The sequence below is a fragment of the Rhinopithecus bieti genome, unplaced genomic scaffold (assembly GCF_001698545.2).
Source record: "Rhinopithecus bieti isolate Rb0 unplaced genomic scaffold, ASM169854v2 scaffold_41836, whole genome shotgun sequence".
Taxonomy (NCBI): domain Eukaryota; kingdom Metazoa; phylum Chordata; class Mammalia; order Primates; family Cercopithecidae; genus Rhinopithecus; species Rhinopithecus bieti.
Window position 1 is genome coordinate 742,125 of NW_016817195.1, and position 23,825 is coordinate 765,949.

General features: G+C 39.5%; 1 protein-coding gene across 1 annotated transcript in view; it reads left to right on the forward strand.

The window, feature by feature from the left end:
• The window catches only part of MARCHF11 (membrane associated ring-CH-type finger 11), a 116,562-nt gene that overhangs the window by 88,508 nt on the left and 4,229 nt on the right, over nt 1–23,825 (forward strand). Inside the window, exons 3-4 of the mRNA XM_017855949.1 lie at nt 3,886–4,078; nt 11,968–12,204. Coding sequence (XP_017711438.1) covers nt 3,886–4,078; nt 11,968–12,204 — 430 coding nt within the window. The remainder of the gene's footprint in view (nt 1–3,885; nt 4,079–11,967; nt 12,205–23,825) is intronic.

Below are 23,825 nucleotides of genomic sequence, written 5' to 3' on the forward strand. Positions count from 1 at the left end.
GGAGGGAGGGAAGGAAGGAAGGAGGGAGGGAAGGAGTAGCAACTATTTAGAACCAATCTGGCTATTGTTATATTACTTTTCTTTCCAAATGTGGGAAGAAAGTTAAATGCAACACACATGCACACGCACTTGTACCACATACACACGTACACACAGGCACACACACTCCTGTGTATCTCCTTAGACGAGACAGTGTGTTTATCCATTGAAATATTTCACTGACAAGTTTTGGAAATAATCTCATAAACTTAAATCCTGGCCTTTGAATTATTTCCAAAACTTTTGGATATAACATTGGGGTAGAGAGAGAAGTCCCATGAGACTTATTTTCTACTTTTATCATCGAAGCAAATGGCCCATTAACACAGCTCCTTCAGGCCGAGCCCATTAGATGATGCATGCCTTCCAAGGGCAAGGACACTGGGAGAGTGTTTTCTAGTGGTCAAGGGCAAAATTATTGCTTCTAGTGGAAGAATGAGAACAACCCTCCTTTTTGCACATAACGATAGATATAAGAAAGCACCAAATATACTGTACAGAGAAATTACCAAGATGATAGCTGTCTTCAAAGGCAAATTCCTGTGTTTATAATCAAGGTTAGTAATTTTGGTTTCAGTAACGGTGTGTCCTCATTAACTATTCAGAAATGATATTAATTTTAAGGTTCATCAGTATATGAGGAACGTCTGTTTACTTTTAAACACATTTGCATATTTGCATTATTAGCAGGGTGTTATAAAACCAAAAAAAAATTTCAGGGAGCTCACTATAGATTTTGTACAATTTACCCTTCTTTAAAAAATAATCTTCAAAAATCCCAAATTACTTCTTATGTTTACAACAAAAATAATTTCTATGATGAATAGTGAATAGTTAAGCTTCCCAGTGTACCGTAATCAAGGGTTGTTCTTTTTTTTTCTTGCCTCTGGACATAATCTTAAACACGTTCATTCCAAACTACTAGGCGTTTGAATTGTACACAAATTTAAATTTGCTGTCACCAAAACAAATGTGAAGCGTTCCTGTTTCTTGTTTCTGGTGAGTCTCTCCCTTCATTCATTCACCCTCCTCACCTAGGAGCAGCCACACCTCGTGTGTCAGAAGTGTGCCATACAGAAAATCAAGAGGCTGGCACCTCAGGGTCAGTGCTTGGCCATTCGATTTCCAGGGTCCCAGGAAATACTACAACCAATGCATCCAACTGTCACTTCCATCCTCCCAAATCCAAGCATTCAGTAGGGCCTGGCCACACTACATCTACAGACACCATGGTGAATTATCATGCAGGGAGGCTTGGATCAATTAATTAGTAGGTCTTATTGAAGCCAAATATAATTCATTACGCAGTTTCGAGCTATTCAAATTTAACTCCCCTAAGATTACATCATAGAATTATTGGCAAACAGAAAATAGATATCAGTAAAGTCTCTTCTTGGTGAATCCTTGTTACTCACCTTTGGTTACCTAGGACTCCTCCAATTCAGGCATACACATTTTGAACATGCAGCCCATTATATGAAAGTCAAACACACACACACACACACGCCTCATGGACTTAAAGGATGCTTTGTTTTCATCTATCTGATGTGATTAATAAATTGCTAAAGGGTAAGATAACGTGTATAGATGTGGTAGCACCCATTTAGGATGGATGATAACTGTTTTCCTCGTTGCTCACCATGTTGCATTCAAAACAAATTTTAATGAGCATCAAAACTGAACAAGAGCAAGAGATATTGACACGTCACCTCTGTTTGGTGATACCAGATTTAAAATGGTTAAAGATATGAAGGCCTGGCAGTTTGGTATAAATGTACTTAAAATTATGACAGGAAACTGGAATAAAACAACTTCAGACACATCTTGGAATACAGCCTTGATTCCTTTGTAATCACAAAATAACACCAACTAGTTTAATTATTTTTTATTTTAAGTTCTGCGATACAGATGCACAACGTGCAAGATTATTACATAGGTATACATGTGCCATGGTGGTTTGCTGCACCCATCAACCTGTCATCCAGGTTTTAAGCCCCACAGGCATTTGGTATTTGTCCTAATGCTCTCCCTCCCCTTTTTCCCCATCCCCTGACAGGCCCCGGTGTGATGTCCCCCTCCCTGTGTCCATGTGTTCTCATTGTTCAACTCCCACTTATGAAATAGTTTAATTTTTACTCATTCAGAATTGTAAAAGCACAAACCATTTCTCACTAAATTAATCTTTACATTAAAATGAATGGAAATCTCTTTCTCACGGTATTTCACCAAACTTTGCTGTTTGGTTCTGTTTTTTAAAAGAAAAATAAGGAAAATGACTTTAGAGAATGAAATATTTCAAATGTACATTGGTATTTCATCTTTAACAAATGTAGAATTGAATAGCGTCATGAATATGCAGGGTCACATACATGCTTAAAAATGTTACATGTAAATTATTTATTTGTGGTATGTGTACGAGAGAGAGTGTGACAGAGAGACAATGAGAGAGAGAGGATCAGTGTCATCAACTTACCGTTTGGGGATACATAAGTTCAGATTGAAGGTAAGTAAAGCATTTGACGAAATTTCAGATTCATCTGATGGACACTGATTGCTTAAGCTCATTTTTAAAAAGATTTAAAAAATTGTTGAGGCCGGGCGCGGTGGCTCAAGCCTGTAATCCCAGCACTTTGGGAGGCCGAGGCGGGCGGATCACAAGGTCAGGAGATCGAGACCATCCTGGCTAACACGGTGAAACCCCGTCTCTACTAAAAAATACAAAAAACTAGCCGGGCGAGGTGGCGGGCACCTGTAGTCCCAGCTACTCGGGAGGCTGAGGCAGGAGAATGGCGTGAACCCGAGAGGCGGAGCTTGCAGTGAGCTGAGATCCGGCCACTGCACTCCAGCCTGGGCGACAGAGTGAGACTCCGTCTCAAAAAAAAAAAAAAAAAATTGTTTAAGAATTCTTCTGAGAAGCCATATATTGCCATAGCCAGAGATCTTCCATACAGGATGAGATTATACAGGTTGTTTGGAGTTTCATGGTTTACTGACAAACCTTAATAACAATTCTGGTTTCATTTCTGCTTCAATTATGCAAAAGTGAGAACATGACTAATTAATCCTCTCCAGTCAATAGCAGCCTTGAAGGATTCTTGATCATTTGTACTGTAAATTTCTTTTGAATATTGATACTTAAGGCACCAAATTATTTGCCCCACTGAAGAGTACATGCTGAAAATGTTTGTGAGTTTCAAAGATACTTCGTGTAGGTACAAATTCTAAATCTTGACAAAAATGCTTCATGGCTTACCCATTAGATAATAAAAAATCAGTAATATCTGAGTATATGGAATGTACCAATAACAGATAATGTACAATTTTATACTTCCCTTATGATTATCCTAGTGTGTTATCCTAAATGACTTTTTCACTGATGTTCTTATATAACTTACTTGCTTTTTACATTTTTTTTCTACAAAATCAAGAGACAGTTCCCTCTTTTGCAGTAGCCAAATGTATTAAGAGCAAACTAAATTACCAGATAGAGAAGTTCTCACCATATATGGTCAGAGTGTATTTAATTTCATGCATGCGTGAAAGATAATAATGTGATTTCCAGGTACTAAATATTCCTTAGCCATTCACACTCAGTACTATTATCTGGAATCAAACTAGATTAAACTTACAGAATGGTGAATTACTGAAAATAATGAAGTTAAGGCAATTCATTAATCTTTATCTGCTTGTCTTTTTTATAGCCTGGATGAAATGAAAATTCATTTGGGGACTGATCAGATTTCAAAGGGTCTAACGTTATGAAAAGAAACACTGAACTGAAAATGTTTTTTTTTATTTTTTAATTACACACAGCACCTTTCTTACATGCCTCTGTTTTTCTTTTAGTGGCAGAGCATTTCTATAACACTGGTTGAGAAAGTTCAGATGATTGCTGTAATCCTAGGATCCCTGTTCTTAATAGCCAGTGTGACTTGGCTCCTCTGGTCAGCCTTCAGCCCCTATGCAGTGTGGCAGAGGAAGGACATCCTTTTTCAGATCTGCTATGGAATGTATGGTTTTATGGATCTAGTGTGCATAGGTAAGACCATGACCTTCAACGTTAACACACTGTCAGTAATCCATTTCTTTCAGCGATTACGTTTTCACCATTTGGATCTAATAGAGAATGTTGCGGATTGAGTTATCTCAGTTCTCCAGTTAATGAATTAGCTGCGGGTCACAATTGGGCTGCTTTTCTAAGAAAGCACAGATTCTATATTCCTGTGTAGTTTGAAAAAAAAAGTTAACAGGATAATGCCCACTTAAAGTGAGATACTGTGCAACTGAAAGAAAGGAGGAAGGGTTGAAGAAATTATTTGGAGTGAATGATCTAAGGATAGTCGTTTATTTCTAAGGAATAAGAGCAAACCAGTTGTCCTTTACAAAGCTGGGGGTCCTGGCCAATGCAAATGGCGTTACTGTATTGTGCATTTGGGGAGAGGACAGACATCTCCATGTCTTACGTCATGATGACTGTGCAGATTCTCTGAGGGCAGAAAGGGGCCGCTTGGAAGGTTAGGGACTTAGGGACAGTTTTCCTTGCTGGCCTGTGTCTCTTTGTTTTACTTAATAAACTCAGTGACTTAGAAGATAAAAAGAATCAAACATTTTAGCTAAAATAAACCCTAGGAAAAGGTTACTTCTGTGTTTCATTTGACCCATCTGTTGTTCCCTAGTACTGTGAGAAAACGGAAGCCGATCATGCAGCATTTATGTGGCATGTGTGAGGTGCACAGGCATCGCGATGGTGACCAGTTGGTGAGGGGTAGAGCGGTGTGGGTGGCTGTTGGGAGATACCACGGCATCCGGAGCATTTTCCTGCTCTGATGTGGCAGAAATGCACAGGCTCCACCCAGATCTACTGAATTAGGAACTTTAGGGGTGGGGCCCAGCCATCTGAGTTTTACAGTCCCTCCGAGGTTCTGATGCACGCTGAAGCTTGAGGACTACCAGCTTCAGGGGATGGATGCTAAGCTTGGGATCAAGAGACTTGGTTTCCAATCCTGGCCTCTGCTTGGGCAGGTCACCTTCATCCCTCCATACTTCTGTTTTCTCACCTATAAAAATGCGAAAGGATAATTCCAACCATGCAAGTCTAAATAAAGGAACTAATGATTATAAAACAATTATGTTATTAATTAGAAGTTATAGATTAAGTATATTTGATTAAATTGGAAACGTTGAATAACTTTGAGATCACTTAAATTTAAGGCCTCTACTTACTAGAGCTTTAATTTGACTAGCAATTTTAGTATCTTCAGTCATTTTTTTCTAAAAGAACTCTATAAATGTTTAAAATATGATCAGCATGATTTTTTGTTTTACTTTTTTCTTTCCTCCTTTCTCACTAGTACAAGTCTAATAAGAAAGAAAATGATCAAATTTCAGGCCAGAAAGAAAAAAAATAAAAGAGCGAATGTTTTGAATAATATATAAACTGACTAGATGTTGCCTGAATAATTGAGCTAATCATGTATATGAACAATTTGCATGAAATGTGATAATGCATATGAAAGCATTTGGAAGTTCGAAATCTTTATTCAAATATAATCTCTAAGGCATTGCTCTAATAAAGAAGAATCACACAATTGATCCACAAATTGAATCCCTTAACACATTCAAAGACAGGGTTTATTCTGTCTTTCAGCATGAATGATATAAAATGAAGTGTTCCATTGATATTAAAAGGGGAGATGCAAAATAAAAGAGCCAGTTAGTTCCCAAGCCAACCTGGAAAGGAAAAAAGTCCAGTTGACTTTCTTGCCCTCAGTATAAAGAGACCATGCATTTCCTGGTTAGGAAATGATTTTTTTTTAATTTCACAACTTGCATTTAGTGCTGAGTTATTATATCTTAAATTCTGATGACTAATGTTAGTATTTTAGTCAAGATTATTGCAATTCTGCTTTCAAGAGCAAAGACATAGGAACAAATAATCTTTCAGTAATATATGACAATTTGAAGCTTCTCTTTTAAAATTTGAGCATTTGCCCATTTTATAAAATCAAATTTCTTAGAAACAAAAACAGTTTCCATTTCTCTGGAGATATTTTGGAGAATAAGTTTTTTTAAATTTTTTTAAAATTATACTAGGGTACATGTGCAAAACATGCAGGTTTGTTACATATGTATACATGTGCCATGTTGACGTGCTGCACCCATTAACTTGTCATTTACATTAAGTATATCTCCTAATGCTATCCCTCCCCACTCCCCCCTCCCCACAGTAGGCCCCGGGGAACATCACACACCGAAAATGAGTATTTTATCTGAGTCTTAAATATTGACAGTACGTTTCATTGTGTTTTGACTCATCAAATCCTAATTTTATCATTCCATGATCTATTTGTATATTTTGAAAAAAATTAAAGAATTCTGATTGGACATTGTTTATGTTACTTGGCAGTTTCACTAATTAGTCTGTTCTGGCCTGGAGAATATCTTAATTTTTTTCCCCAAGAAATTAAGAAACTATTATAGTAAGACAGCAAAATACTCGTAGTCTACCAATAGCCAATTGGATTGCAGCCAGGAAGAGCTCCTGCTAATATTTCAAATTAATTCAAATGTCTGCAAATTAAATGCAGACAGTAACAAAGATTATATTGATTGTACCTTAAATACTCCTGACTGGAAGACTTAGAGTTAGAGTTAGTGTGAAAAGCAGGTTTACAACTTTGCATCCCATTTCCTCAGCTCAGTTTAATAAATATTTCCTAGGAACTTTCTATGTGTTGAATAGTGCTAGGTTCTGCGAATAAAAATAAGAGTTGCCCACTTTCCTCCCCCCAAGGAGCTCATGAGGAGGACAGGCAGGTGAGTAAGTGATTCGAATACAGTGGGATGTGCACAGTTGCAGAAGTATGCACAAGAAGGGGTAGTTGGACAACACCAGGAGGAATGAACCTTGCGGTGCTGTGTGTAGGGAGGGGAAGGTTTCAGGCTGATTTCGTGGGGAAGTGATAGCCAAGAGATGAACAGATACTTGGCAAATAGAGAGCTGGCCTCCTTCTTGCCATGGGAAGATGTGAGATTGGCTCCCCATTCAAAGAGTTTTAACGTAATTGGAGACATCCCTCTTTCCTGTCTGTCCAAGCTTTCCAAACTTGATTCTACCTAAGTAGAAGAAACAGGTTGGCAGCTTCATAAATATCATTTGAAAAAATTATTCTGAAAATCCATAGAAGATTGTTCCAGAATCCAAAAATGTTATCATCCAGCCAGTCTATGTAATGCTTAGGAGAGTTGGATTGTTAAACAGAAGTTAAGATTTGGAGAACATTTGTTTACTTGGGGAAATTTATGTACTTATTCCTAGGCACAGTGAATTTGTTTGTTGCTTTCATTCGTAATTAATACATTTTCCTCTTTCCAAATATTTAGTTTTGTTTTTCTTGCTATTAACGTTTTGAGTTCGCTCAAGGGTCTAGCCACTATTATAGTTGAAGCATCTAGATCGGGGTTGTTTGAAATAACTTTCTGCAAGGATGAAAATATTCTGTATCTGTGGCATCCAATTCTATTAACACTAGCTAAATTTGGCTAGTGAGCACTTGAAATGTGGCTAGTGAGACTGGGAAGTTAATTTTCAATTTAATTTAAATAGCCACATGTGGCTAGTGGCTATTACTTTAGACACAGATTCTGCACGGTGGAATGGCAAGTGTGTAAGAACTTGAATAACAGGTTTCCCTTTGTCTGTATAAATGGGTTGCACTTGCTAAGTGATAAAGGAATTCTTTTCCAAGAGAGATGAATAAAGTGAAAATGAGCTTGAGAATTAAGAGAAGAGTGTTAAAGTATGTGTGATTGCCAAGAGTTCGACAGTGATAAAGGAGAGACATGTTTGACAAATGACTCTTTTTGTTACTGGACTTTTTAAGAATACTTCTATGGATCAAGTGTGAATTTAAGTTTCAATCTGTACTTATTATAAAATTCACATCTGTTTTAAGGAGATTAGAATGTAAAGAGATTATATTTGGGGAGCGTTTCTGCATGTTTAAATAGATGGCATGATTGTACACCAGGAAAACTAATAGAAAGGATTTAAGTCACTTTAGGATTTAAGCTAGTGGCAGTAATTTAGGGAGAAGTAACAGCCAGGGAAGCTCATGTTGGCTCCCCGCTAAAAAAGATTTTCACAGTGGACCAAGGAAGATGAGCGAACCCAGAAATGAAGCCTACCTGCCCGGCAGAAGGCCTTGGACAGGGAATTTGCTTCTTCACTCCACCCTGGACACTTTGAGAAAAAATAGAAGACCATCATTTCCACTGACCCTTTGATTGAAGGGAAGCTAGTGCCACAAGAAGAATATGTTTATTCATCACTAAAAGTTTGAGGGACCAGAAGAGGGCCATGTGATTACAGGAGTTATTAGATTAACTTGCATCTAAAAAGTGAGGGCAGTCACCAAGTCATTTTAGCGTCTGATAGAACCAGATGAGGTGAGTTCAAGTTCTTGTGAATAGAAGCAGCAAACCAAAACTCTGTTATCATCAGTGATATTTGTAAAATAGAGATAGTAGTGCTTGTACCTGTAATCAACACTGTAAGTTAGTGGCAAATCCAAGTCTGGAAATGTTTTGATCTTCCCTCAAACACTATGGGAAGAAACTGATTACGTTTATAACGCTTAAAAACATGGATTGCTTTGGCCTCTTAAAATTTTTCCTAATTGTCCATATAATATACACACACATAAAATTTGTGCTCATAATTGTGAAATCCATAAAGTTAAAAAAGACCACTTAACTCACATCCTCAATTCTGCTATGCTACTCCCTTTGCAGAAATGTCCCCTCTCTGCATTTTGAGGTTTATCTTCCAGATTTTTTCATTAGGTTTACATGAGTTTAGGTACATGGATACTTCTGCATTTTATTTATAAGTGAGATCATACTGTACAAGGTGCTGAGAAAATAGTCTTTTTCACTCAACGATATAATCTAGAGATCTTTCCCTGTTATAACAGATGCACAACAATGTATTTAAACTTTTTTCTACTGATGAATTTTTAGGTTACTACCAATTTTTGCCATTAGGGACCATGCTGTAAAGGACATCATTTTACATGAATATTTCTGTTAGTGCAATTCTGAGAAATGGAAAGCCTGGGTTGAGTAATAAGTTTATATAAATTTTGGTAAGTCCTTTTATATTGCCACCTAAGAAGGCTTTATCAATTTATCTCCCCCCCCCCAATACATATGAGGTCCTGTTTCCTCATACCATGCCAACTATGGATATCATCACTTGTTTGACATTTTCATCAGTGGTTTTAACATTTAACATCATTCGAGTAGTTTTCTTAAAATTAATTCCATAGCTATTTAGTTTGTGGGACAATTTTATCTAAAAAAAATAAAAATGGCTCTACTAGGTCATGCCAATGTGCAGCACTTCCTGCCTGATGTTTTTTGGGATCTAAGGATGTGATATGCAGGGACATCGACGAGCTCTAATCTGTAAACACTAAGAACTGATCAAGATCAGAGACCTTTGCCTCTCAAAAACCCTGCGTTCTCCAGCACACTTTAGGAGTCTTTGGGCCACGTTTTTTAAAAAATCTATTATACTTTTAACACTGAAGGGATTTTAGTTCTTAGTCTGTCTCTTTTTAGTATAGAAAGTGCTCCCTGAAGTTGCTACAAGAAAAATAGCCCTCTCTGTGGCTAAAGTATTGATCCTGTTATTATTGCCTGTTCTTTTTTGTTTTTTTTTTTTTTGAGATGGAGTCTCCATTTATCGCCCAGGCTGGAGTGCAGTGGTGCGATCTCCAAGCTCCGCCTCCCGGGTTCACGCCATTCTCCTGCCTGAGTAGCTGGGACTACAGGCATCTGCCACCACGCCCAGCTCATTTTTTGTATTTTTAGTAGAGATGGGGTTTCACCATGTTAATCAGGATGGTCTTGATCTCCTGACCTTGTGATCCACCCACCTCGGCCTCCCAAAGTGCTGGGATTACAGGTGTGAGTCACCACGCCTGGCGCCTGTTCTTCATATTATTTTATTTTTCAAATTAAAGCACAAGCATGCACAATGGAGGAGATATAGGCATATGCGCCCGCACGCACGCGCGCGCGCACACACACACACACACACACACACTTTCACTCTGATCCCAGATTGATCCCTGATACACACCCACGAGGAACCAAAAATACCTCTCTTGTGGCTCTTTTGAAGTAATGAATTAAAGTATAATGTAGTTGTTTATGTTGTCTTTCTTTTGAAAGCTATACAGAGATTAGGGAATTTTAAAAAATAACCTGACATATACCAGAATGAGGATCAGATCAAAATATCTTCTTGTACCAGTTATATTTAATACTAAAAAAAAATGCTGCTTCTACAGAAAGTTCATGCTCTCCAACAAACTTTTATTTTCCTGTACTTTGAAATGAAATAATTTTTCTTTAAATCCATGTAAATTCTTTTTTTTTTTTTTTTTTTTTTTGACACAGTCTTGCTCCATCACCCAGGCTGGTGTGCAGTGGTGTGATCTTGGCCCACTGCAACCTCCATCTCCCGGGTTCAAGAGATTCTCCTTCCTCAGCCTCCTGAGTAGCTGGGATTACAGGCACACATCACCACACCTGGCTAATTTTTGTATTTTTAGTAGAGACTGGGTTTCACCATGTTGGCCAGGCTGGCCTTGAACTCCTGACCTCAAGTGATCCGCCTGCCTTGGCCTCCCAAAGTGCTGGGATTACAAGCATGAGCCATCTTGTCTGGCCTATGTAAATTCTCACAGTTATTGTTATAACCTTTTTTAAAAATCTGTCTGTCCTGTTCGATAATACATCTAGCCAGAGCTACTTTGGCACACACAAGAAAACTACTTAGAGTTACCAGTTGGTAATACATTCACATCTCATTATAGAATTTAAGAATGATAAATACCATGTATTACTATGGTCTTAGATTGATTATATTGGACATATATTTACATGTTTTAAAGTGAAGGTAATATTTTTCTCTTGCTTCACTTTGCTCCTTTTTTTTTTTTCCAGATAGAGCAGCTAAAAGTATCACATAATCTAACATTTTATTGACATGAAGCTTAAAATATACGTTTACTAACTCTGTGCTGTATGAATAAAGGTGAAGAATTTTGAAAACGAAATTCAGGATAATCAAACTCTGTGATCACAGATAAGTTTCCCACATGGCGGATGGACTAGTCACTTGTCTGTTTAAAACCAGTATTGTTTCCCCCTAAAATGATGCCTTTAGGTCATCATCATCCAGCTTGTAGCTTGCTTTCTGTGAATATAAACCAACTAGAATAAGGAAAGCATAACTAAGAAAATAAATCTACTGCTAAAGAAAAATATTATAATCCATTTCAAACAAAATATACATGACTTTTGGACTATCTCCTTTAAAAGTTTTTCACACCCTCTCATATCTCTCAGCATGATTCAGGAGTTGACAATGATTTCTTAAATTATTTTAGGTTAAAAACTTACTTACTGAAAGGAAAGAGAAAGAAATTAGCACTGGAAGTTGAAATATACCATGATTTACAGCAGAAAAAAATGAGTTTGCCAAAGATGGCAGGAGAGCCTTAAGTTCGTTGCCACACAGGTTCATCAACCATAGACGAGTGTGCTTGAAAGTGTAACTGTGGGTAAGACCTGCAAAATGTGCAGCCTTTGGATCATTGTTGATAGGTAGCAATTTCTTAAACTGTAAAATATTTATGAATAAATGTGAAATTCATCAAGTAGTTTCAAGTGAAGAATGTAAAACTACCAAGAGAACAATCAAAATGTCCACTGAAGACTTTAGGGCCTGTGTGGTTTGGGGATGTCTGAGTAGACTAAGTTCTTTCCTGGTCTCCCTGTGGAGAGCCAAGACCACCAGAATCCAGTGTGGTCTGATTCGGGGCCACTTGCACAGTGAAGATACTTTCTCTACAGGAAGTGGAGACCACAGCTGCCAACCACCAACACCCCTGTGCATCTCAGAGCTGTACAAGCAGAGCAGCTGCACACCATTCAAAAGTGTCATCAATTTTGATCAACAGACTTTCATCACAAGACTTTTGGAGTGCAAATCCACCCATTCGATTACCACCCAATCACCGCCACCACTACCAAGCCTGGAATCTGAGCTCCTGTGGTCACTGAGGATAACCGAGCTTTGGAAGTCGACAGGTCAGCATTCACCCATGGAGTGGGGGTGCAGAGGCTGCTTACTACTGAGGCTGACAGTTTGGGTTACATGGCAGGCGAGTTGTAGGAGGTGGTGTTGCTGTGTCTATCTCATTTCAAGTTTCATGGGAAGTATTAACGTGGATGTGTCTGCATAAATTATAGGGCATGTGAAGAATGAAGCTCACCTTAAACACTATTTAGCTTAATAACCAGGAGAGTTGATTAGCCTAGTATTTCCTTTTGGAGTCTTCATATAACTGCAGTTTTCCCTCCAGACAGAAGAAGTATATCACCCACCTCTGCTGCAGGAAATGCTTCCATTTCCTGATTTATAATTTGATCTGGGAACTACATCTTCCCAAGCACCACAATTTGACTGCTAAGGAGACCTTTGCACAACTGCTTCTCCAGAAAGGACAGGAACATTCTTCTCCTCTTGCCCAAACCCCTGTGGGTTTTCCTTCAACTTTCATCCCAAGTGGAGGAGCCCTGGACTGTGAGGTTGGCCGTGCCGGGTGTCTGTTACTCACGCAGACTTGACTGTTGCAGGTTGGCATGTTCTGGTAGGTCATTAGGAATCATTTCTTAAATTGAATAGAATTCCTTTACAAGCACAGATCGTTATTTCCTGGCTTCAGACTATCTTAGCGTGCTTCGCGCCCCAGGAAATGCCTCAGCTTCATTTAGAGAGAGTCTGATTCAACGTGATGAGCCTGAAACACAAGCAGCAGTTGATCCTCCAACAGGAGTCCCTGCCTCGGATTCTTCATGCTTTGAGCACATACTGGGAAAGGCCCTGGAAAGTGGAGGCAGAGCAGCCCTTTTTAATGAGAAATTGTCAGAGGAGAAACAACGCTTTATCCTTCATATGCTTTGAGAAGTAGGCCATTATTTTTTCTCTTCTCTGGAGGTACAAATTATGGGCTTTTCTATGCCTTAATCATACTGATGTTTACCGATGTCTCTAAAGATTATTATCATAGTTGGTTATGAGTGATACTATTGCCTTTAAAATCCTGGGAAATAACACAGAAGGGAACTTATTTTTGCTACTTGCCCCTTAGTGCTGTGCATGGAATAGTCTCTCAAGGCTAGTTAACCCTTTAAGGCCCCCTCAAGGGGGGAAAACACCCCAACCTAACACTCTGCTCTTATCTGACTCTGTAAAATTAAAGTTCTTATGGAGAAACATTAATATAATTAGCAGGACAGCAGACTGAATATGTTATTGTTGAGTTTCGTCTCCTCCATAGAAGACAGTGTGACACTCTCAGCTGTCTCTTTCATTGGGGGCAGTCTAGCCAAAGCAGCATTAGTAATCTGTTGAGCCAGCATTCATTGCGTATTTACCGTGTGCTGAGCCTGGCGTGTGGGATAGAGGTATAAATAGAACAAGGCTTGGCAAATTGCAGCCCGAGGGCCAAATCCAGCCCACTCCCTGTGTTTGTACAGCCCGGGATCTAAGAATAGCTTTTACATTTTTAAATGGTTGAATACATTTTTAAAAATATTATTTCATGACATGTAGAAATTGTGGCAAATTTAAACTTTGGTGCCCTTGGATAAAGTTGTACCTGGATGCAGCCATGTCCGTGTATTTACGTGCTGTTGATGAGAAGTTGTGGCAGTGAATGAAAGGTTAGCGCGGCCTGAAAGATTTACTCTCTGGCCCTTTTCTGAAAAGGTTTGTGGAGCCCTGGAATATAACAATTCCCTACTTTCCACCTGAGGAGGAGGAGACAGCCAGGGAAATAAGCAATTATAGCCTGGAAGTGCCAGGAGAGAAATGTGTATGAGAGCTAATGGGGGGAGGTTAATTACACTTAGGACCAGCAAAGTCTATGGGGGAGAAAAATTTTAAGGAAGAGCAGGAATTAGGATGGGGCCCCGAGAGAGGCAAATGCCTAGACCTAGTAACATATGAAGTCCTGTCATTTTTAAAGAAATCGTGTGAAATCTGGAATGGCAAGAACAAAAGACGGTTGTTGAGGCGTAGCAGTAAGGAAAAGGAGCCTGTGGGTGGAGCTCGGGAGGGAGGCCAAACTGAATGCTCAGGGAGACCCAGAAGGATCCCTGAATGTGGCTGATCAAGCTTAGTATTAAAAAGAGGTGTTTGGTAGCATGGACGCACAAAGGAGAGTGGGGATGAAAAAGTGAGAAATACTATAATAACCCAGGCAAGTGATTAGGCCTGCATTAAGACTGCTGGGAAGCTGCTAGAATTAAAAGGGATTAATCACAAGTTACGGTGATCAGCTGGATGGCGGTAGGATGGAAGGGGTTGGAGGGCTAAGAGCAAGAGGCCCTCAAGTGTTATTCACAGAGGCTGATTGGGAGATGGGCCATCAGTTGCTAAAACACTGGCTATCAGAAGAGGGCTAAGGGAGAGAAAGGTCATAGGCTCCTTCTGAATGTTTTCTTTTTTGCAGAGTGTCTGGGGAATCCAAGTGGATATGGCCAGTATGCAGGCAGATTTAAGGATCTGGAACTCAGGCTAGAGGTTGGAGCTGGAGATTTGTATCTGGTAGCTGAAGCCAGTGTCTGCAGGGAAATTTCTTGGTGAGAGGAGCAGCAGTTTGGGGAATGCAGTGGAGAAACATGAAGGGGAGGGAGAGGATCGTGGCGGGAAAAAGAAGAGAGTGGGGTCAGGCACACCAGGAGGAGGTAACTTCTAGGAGGAGGAGCAAGTGGCCAAGGGTGCCAGATGTCCTGTGAAGGGTTAGGGGAAATCAAGCCAACAATGACTCACTGGACTTGGCAGTGGGTTGAGAAGGGCTGGGATGGGCAGAAGGGGGTCCAGAGGTGAGTTCACAAATCTTAGCTGGCAAAGGACACAGTTAAATGAGGGTAGAAGCCAGAGCGAGGTGTGGAATCAAGAAAGGGTTTTATTTGTTTGCTTTAATAGTAGTGTTAGGCATGGGGGGTGCTGCAAAGACACACCCAGAAGAAATCAGAAGAAAGAGTGAAAATCCAGAGATGGGAAGGGGCAGCTTGATGTCCCTGGGCCTGAAGAGATGAGAGCCCAGCGCCCAGGAAGGGCTTTGCCTTGCACAGGAGGGACCCTGTGTCCTGAGGTTAGATGGGCACAGCTGGAGGCAGCTGTATATTCTGCCTGAGAGAATGAGACATTGAGAGGCCTCCTTTCAAAAGACTCCGTGTTTCTCAGTAAGTAAGTAGTGTGGCCATCCGCTTAGACAACAGAGGCACAATGTGGGAAAAGACTCGGAGGAGAGCAATGAATGTGATGCTCAGCTGCTGAGGGCCCTGGGGAGAGGAGGCTAAGCCCCCTGCAGAATCACAGCATGACTGAGCACCTCCCTGAGGCTGGAGCAAGGCCACCAGATCCACAAGGCCATGTGGCTATGGTCTGTTGCCCCAATAGGGATGAAAAGTAAGTGCAGAGAGGTGAAGTGGTGAGAGTGGGTTAAGATATGGTCTTGTTCTCCAGAATTTCTGGAAGGCAGCAACAAGATTAACCTTGCCTTTCCCCTCAAGTGAGGAGAGAATGGCTACAGGATGGGCTGAGCTTTCTAGGCTGCTAGGGAAGGAGCCAAAGCCAGAAAGAAGCTGGTGTATTGGGAAAAGATCATGCAGTCTAGGGCCTCAAAGTCTTTAGGAGGTGGAAGGGGGTGCATTGAGTTTAAGAAGGTGGGTGAGTGGGAGGCCTTGGAGGTTGTTGTCAGCAATGGGATGGGAGAGCTTCAGAGCTTGGAAATTGGAATGGTTTCTGGAAGAGCAAGGCCCAGGCTGGGGCAAGAGAGGAATAGTAGAGGGCAATGGGTTGTGTGTGTTAGGCCAAGCCATCCACATGGACCCTGAATCACGTGGGTCTAGGGGGATGGAGGGTGTCCAGGAGCCAGGGGTCAAACCATCCATGACCACGGAGGGTAGCTGAGAGGCCACCAGGGCACATCTCCTGTGGCTTTATTCCATATGTGAGTGTACACATGTGTGTGTTTTGTGAGGCTTTACCCTGTCACTCCATGGCTTTCCAGAAGACAGGCTGTGGGAATTCCAAACACATGAGGCTCAGGAGCAACTGCATAGCCTCAGAGAGCTCTGAGTGTATCTGCAGGAAGTCTAAAGTGAGCTTATGTAAGAGGCCAAATCAACATGGGAATGGGAAGCCTTCCTTGGAAGAGAAAGCAGAAAGTAGACTGTGCAGCAGTGAGGTCACACCATTACAAGAAGAGCCACCTGTCCCCATCCCTCACTGGGGAAGGTCCAGAGGAGGCCGCTCCATTAACCTGAAAACCTGGGGATTGTTCTTCAGAATGAACCCTGCCCCTCTGGGGAGCTGTTGGATTTGTACTATTTTGCACCAACGAACTTTGTCTTAAAGGAATGTGAACACGATCATTCTTCTAAATGATGCTTAAGGATGTGGAACTGTGGGTGCCGGCAGGGCAGGGGAGACAAACTCTGGGCCATCGGGAACCACACAGCTGAACATAGAAATGAAGCCCGTAGATGTTTTCAGCCGCTTCCAAGGAAAGAATTTGACTTAGGGTTTTTAAAAATGCATCTCCAGTGATGTCTAAGATTGTATTTACTGTGATCCGGGCAACATTCTAAGCACTTTACCTCGATTTTCCCACTTAATTTTCACAACCATCTCAGGAGGCATAGATACTGTTATTCTCATCTGAGAGATGAGAAAACGATGAAGCAATTTCCCCAAGATCAAACAGATGGCGAGCAGGACCCAAAATAAGAACCCAGACCCTGTCGCTCCAGAGCCTGTGTAATGAGTCAGGTGACCCACGTAATTCTGTTTATTGTTTGGTAAAAACCCCTCTTTATATGCTGAGCTTGAATAACTTGAAGAGCTTACAAAATGTTTTCTATATAAATAATAAAGTGAAGCTATTTAAATTACTGTCTCAAACACCTAAGACGTGGTATAGGGAGTAAATACCTTTTAAATAATAGATGAACTGTTTTAGATCAGAAATGGAGAAAATTTTCCTTGAAAGCCCAAAGTATTCATTTATTTTAAATTAATAGAGTCCAAAACAAATGGAAACATTAGTAAGGGCAATGGAAAACATGGAATACACTATACCAAAAGCCTTTTTCTCTCTTCCCACCATTCTGAGTGAAACAATTTCTTAATAAGAATTATCTATGTAAAGAATCACATCCCAATCTTGAATTTTCTTACTAGGACATAGAATAGAATATTAAGGAAACTACTGTCTGAGCATTTATATATTCAGGTTAAAAATTTCATTAATATTTTTAATTATAAGCACCTTACTGATGTCATGCGATGAAATAGAAGAGTTACAAATTTTAATTATACTTAGATTTACTTTATACTTATTATTTATTATTATACTTATAATTATACTTACGTAGTTTCTGTTTGGAATTTTTGCCTTCTTCCTGTAGGATTTAAGAGAAGTGAAAAATGAAGCCAACAAAAGTGAAATAGCCTATTAGTCATAAAGATAAACAGGTTTTAATTCGACATTTCAATTTAGATCTTTAAAAATATTATTTTCACCCCCCAAAATAGAACAACAAATATATGTATGGTTTACTGTGAAAATTATTAAAATCTTTTTGTGAGTTTGCAGTAGACAGTTTATCCATTGGAGAAAAAATAGAAAATTAGTTGTATTTATTTTCACTTGCCACTAGGAAAAGCCCACCAAGTCTCTTAGAAAGTTCTTAGAAAGTCTCTTTCTAAGAACTGGCTTTAGTCCATATACTAGAGTGTGGTAAACAAATAGAAATCTACCAAAGCAATTCCCCATGCTAAAACCTTAAATTAACACAGAAGATAGACACTGATAGGCTTTTTAAGTCAAATACAGTTTTCATTGAATCAGCTTGCAGAGTTATTTATATTCATAAATTGTGAAGGTTGCCGTAATCCTTCTATGCCCTATCCAAATACTGCAATGTACCCTTTAGGATAAAGGCCAGAGAAAACTTTACCCATCTCAGCCTTTGCTGTTACAGAAAAGAGATTTTAATTCTGTCATCTCCTTCATAGTCAGTGTAATGTCACTCTGGCCACTGGCCATTTCACAGGCTGAGGAGACACCGGTGATGACTGGCTTTGGCCGAGGATGGCTCCTAAGGTCTGAGTTGTCGCAGCGCAAGCACACGGGCGTCCTGTGTCTGGCTGTGATTCTGGGCTCAGACACTTCCTAGGTACAGACCCCTGAGCAAGCCACACTGCATCACTTATCTGGGTCTCAGAGTTCTCATTCCCCAAAGTGAGAGAGTTGGATTAAATTACATCCACTACTTTTTAATTTTGAAATTCGGTGACTGTGCTTGTCCGCCAGGCTCTTGACGTTCTTACTCCTGTGATACATGATGCTCCCCCTTTGCTGCAAGGTGTTTCATCTGTCCAAGAACTGAGAGACAGAATTGAAACTTCATTCAACTAAAATTTAACTGATTCCAGTCCATTCCACCAATTATAGGAGAATTCTGGGATATCTTTATGAAATTTATTATCTATAGAAGTATTGGACTGTTCCTTTCTTTTATTGAAAACAAATACATCCATTATGTTTTTTTCTTGAGCACCGTAGGGAAGAAACTTAGATAATATAACAATTTTTCTCTCCTATGAGTTCTGTTAATCAATTTTTTAAAAAATTGATAAAAGATACACCATATTTTTTATAATATATAGCCTTCACAGCTTTTGAGAAATATTCTTTAAATGTGCCAATAGTGGGTTTGGGCTCCAGGGTTACTAATCAAAAGATCAGGAGATACTCGCATCTACAAGGAATTTTAAAAATCAGTTCAGTGAGTGATTGATTCATTGGGTTCTTAGGAAAACAAGAGGTCAGAGGAATGGACAGTTTCCTTTTACTCTCTCTATTTTGCCTGAAATAGCAGGGAGGAATCCATACCTGTCTCCCAGGCTTTAGGCCTGGGCACAGCCCAATATCTCAGTTTGTGATTGATATAGGCCAACATTTGATGACCTGGCCAGCAAGACAGTGGGAGAGGCAGCTACCGTTTGCTGCGGCTGAACACAGATCCTTTTAAAGAATTTTAGTTCTTCTGCCCTGGCCATGTCCTCTGCCCATATTTTCCCCTCACCACCTTTACCCCCAAGACCAAAACCCACTCATGAACTATGGGCCCCAATCCCTAAACTCTTTTCCAATCTCATCCTGAACTGCCTGTCTCTGTTTCTTTGGCATCTGCAAATATTACTTTAACCTTTCAAAGAACAGTCCTTTTCTATTTTCCTAGATCCTTTTCTATTTTCCTTTCTATTTTCCTAGATCCTTTTCTATTTTCATAGAGCAGTCACAGCTAGATTAAGTCATTCCTCGTGACCCCTTAGATCCCAGTGATGGCTACTCTCCTCTCTCTCTCTCTCCCTCTCTTTCAGCAAAGACTGAGTTTTGACCTGGATATTAAGATAGGAACAGGTTCCCAAAGGCAAATAAGACATGGTTCTGTTGTCAGGGAGGACACAGATGATTAGGAATTTCAGGCATAGAAGCAAATTGTTATAGTATAGGTAGTAAGGAAATCAGTGGGGATATTTCCTGTGTAGAGTGATGGGCAGTAGAAGGAGGGAAAGATTTATTTTATTTGAGTACATCAGAGAAGAAATTATGAGAGAATCGGGATCTTGAAGCATAATTAATACTTCATTGTGCAAACGTAAGAGCCGGCATTCCAGGAAATTATCCGTCTTATGCTTCAGCTCAGGTTTGCCAAGAAGACAGAATCAACAGAAGTTTGTGCAAGAGGAGAGAGGAGTCATGGTGTCTCCTAGGATTCTGGTTTAATTGACATGGGAGATGGTCATTAACTAAAACAGGGATGGCAAGACAAGGACAAATTTAACCTGTGTCAGAACCTTTCAGAAAAGGGTGTGCTTCATTCGCTGCCAATTAGTAAAAGATGAGACTCCATCTGACAATTAGACTTTGCCATCTTGTTTTTTCAAGCAGTGGTGTCATCAGCTTTGGAGATCCAGCACAGATGTGTTTTTTGCATCCAGGCCGATAGCTGCAGACTTCATGAAGCATACAGGAGGACATAGACAGTGGCAGTGTCATAGAATGAACACTGGTTTTCTTGTGTGTGCTCTTGGAGAAACTCTGACATCATTAGGATCTTCATTATTGCATTGATCATTTCTTCATGTGTGCTTTTATCTACTTGGGGGTGGGGTGAGTTGGATCATCAATATTTAGAAATCAGCCAGCCCCTTTGTGTCAAGGGTTTTTTGTCATGGTAAGTTTCACAATAATTCATTGTCCCTATCATGTTTCTTGCACAGAGGCTTTTATTTTATCAATGGTAATGATGCATCTGTATTTGAGCCCTTGAGCTGTGATGATCAACATGCTGTTCTCAACCTGGTTCTATGAATTTTACATGGTTCTAGGTCATTCTGAGAAGAGCAAAGCTCCATACCATTTATAGTCAACAATAGAAAAACCAACATATCTTGATTCATCTCGCTAATGGTCTATCAATGTTATTTATCTTTTCAAAGAACCAGCTTTTGTTTCATTTATCTTTTGTATTTTTGTTTCAGTTTCATTTACTTCTGCTCTCATCTTGGTTATTTCTTTTCTTCTGCTGGGTTTGGGTTTTTGTTTGTTCTTTTTTCTCTAGTTCGTTAAGGTGTGACCCTAGATTGCCTATTTATTCTCTTTCAGACTTTTTGATGTAGGCATTTAATGCTATGAACTTTCCTCTTAGGACCACTTTGGCTGTGTCCCAGAGGTTTTGATAGGTTGTGTCAATATTATTGTTCAGTTCAAAGAATTTTTAAATTTCTGTCTGTATTTCATTGTGACTCAACGATCATTCAGGAGCAGGTTATTTAATCTCTATGTATTTGCATGGTTTTGAGTATTCCTTTTAGAATTGACTTCCAATTTTATTCCACTGTGGTCTGAGACAGTACTTGATATGATTTCATTTTCTTTCTTAAATTTGTTGAGACTTGTTCTGTGGCCTATCATATGGTCTATCTTGGAGAATGTTCCATGTGCTGATGAACGAAATGTATGTTCTGCAGTTGTTGGGTAGAATGTTTTAGAAATATCTATTAAGTCCATCTGTTCTAGGGTACAGTTTGTAAGTACATTTTATGTGGGCTACTCTTTTACATTATTTGTTTTTATATGGACAACAGTGGAGATGCATATTCACAAAATGCTCATATATAATTAAGACATTGTAGTTCCCAGATATCTGGGTTTTAGGATATCAATTTATGACAGCTTTGTTTTGTGAGCTTAGTGACTTTTGTGATGACATGTGTATATCTTTCAGTCTTTACATCTTTACATTTTATCTTTTACATGTTTTGAAAATATATTCAGATATAGTTCTATATATATTATTATATATATTACTTCACATTGTATTTATTTATAGTTCATATACAGTTATCTGTCTATAGCTTCATATATAGTTCAGTCCAACAAAAAAACATTCTGTACATACTGAAGTAACCATGACTTATAGTTATTGTTTGATGTGTGTTAACAAGACCCAGCAATAGATTAGTGACTTTTAAAGTGATTACCTCTACAGTCACATCTAAATTTCCACAACTCCTGGACATTTAAGTTTGGGGCAGATTAAGAAACTGTGTCAGGAGGATTCATGCATTGTATTATATTCTAGCAAAGATCATCACAACAAAGGGTGTCTTGGGCCACAGCCTCGTTTGATTAATCCTCTTTGAAGCAACCATGCTCAGGCTTTCACCAAGTAACAGCAGAAATTAAGGAGTCAGAAGTGGCACCAGTTTATTAGATGGTTTCTAAAATGCTCTTCTAGCACATGGATTAAACAGAGCCTGAAGTCCCAATTTGCTTCCTGTGCACACTGACTTCTCAGAATGACATGGGGTTGTATCTATGTATTATAGAGTTTGGGTGTATACATATATGAGATATGTTGAGACTGTAGGTAAACTGCATCACTCTCATTTAAAACTTGAGTAAATTAAGTTCTGGAGTTTGTGAGGTAAGCAAAGTTTATACAGTTAGTTTCCATCTTTACCATCCTTGTGTGTCACTGACATTATTATACCTCTAGGAGTGCCAGTGAAGCAGCCACTCCCTCCCCTCCCCTCCCTTCCCACGCACAGAGAGAAAAGAGTTGGCAAGGCTTATTTGAAAACAACACTGTAGATGATGAGAGCTTTGCCTGGGAAGCCACACTCACCCCCAGTCCTCCCAGGAAATGCAAGCCCCTGATGAAACCACAAAGGAGTGCAAGGCAAAACTCTGTGTGCTGTTCAATCAAAATGACCCTTGAGAAAGCTAAATAACACAACTTGTGGCAGATATTTGGCCAGCAGCATATCTGATGTCTGCTGAAGGCTCTCTTTCTGATTTGCAGACCACCGTCTCCCTGTTATGCTCTCACATGGCCTTTCCTTGGTATATGTATACACACACACACACACACACACACAGAGAGAGAGAGAAAGAGAGAGAGCGAGAGAGCACTGATGTCTCTTCTGTTTGTTGTAAGGACATTAATCCCATCATGCAGGCCCCACGCTCACAATCTCATCTAACCCTGATTACCTCCCAGAGGCCTCACTTCCAAATACCATCATACTGGGAATTAGTGCTTCAACATATGAATTCATCTGGGGACACAAATGTTTAGTCCATAGTAACCTCTTTTATTTGGTTATTCTGTGATTAGAAGAGACTTCTATACTTTGGAGATTTAGGATGGATGGGACTGTAGCACTCAAGGTTTACATTTTAAACAAATTTGGGTTCCAATCTCAGCTCTGATTCTTCTGTCTTCATGATGTTGGACAGCTCTCTGGGTCTGAATTTTCTCAACTGTAACATTGTTTAAAACTAGTACCTGTTTGTATTTGTTACTCCCAGCTACTCAGGAGGCTGAGACAGGAGAATGGCGTGAACCCGGGAGGCGGAGCTTGCAGTGAGCTGAGATCGCACCACTGCACTCCAGCCTGGGCGACAGAGCGAGACTCTGTCTCAACAAACAAACAAACAAACAAACAAGTACCTATTTGTATAGGTGCAGTCAAGATTAGATGAAAATTGTGCATGTAAAGCTCTTAGCACAGTATTTGGCACAGAATAGGTTCTTGATACAAATTTATGTTATGAATTGTGAAAAACAACCAAACTTATCCAAACAAAAACTGAGACTGGTAACACAATATGAAATTTTTTGACCAGTGGTTTGGTAATTAATATAAGGTAAAATTTGTTTGTATTTGATCATAAATTTTGTAAGTCTCTATTAATTATAACATTTCATATGTTAAAGTAAACATAGACAAATGGGGTGTGTGTGTGTGTGTGTGTGTGTGTGCACGAGCATGGAGCATGTGAGCATATGTACCTTGGTAGCCTTCCCCATCACTTATTTGGGTAAATAACCTAATACCAGAAGGAATTTCAATAACACACCACTTCAAAATTTAGATTTTATTTTGCTCATGTTAAAAACTGTTTATTCAATGAAACCAGAAATTATTTAAGCCTGCTTTTTCAAGATTAATCTCTAACAAAATGTTTCTTTGCACTTCAGTAAGGCGGTGCTCCAGTTAAACATTACCAGTAAGAAAATGACAAAAACCAACCAACCAACCACACACACACATG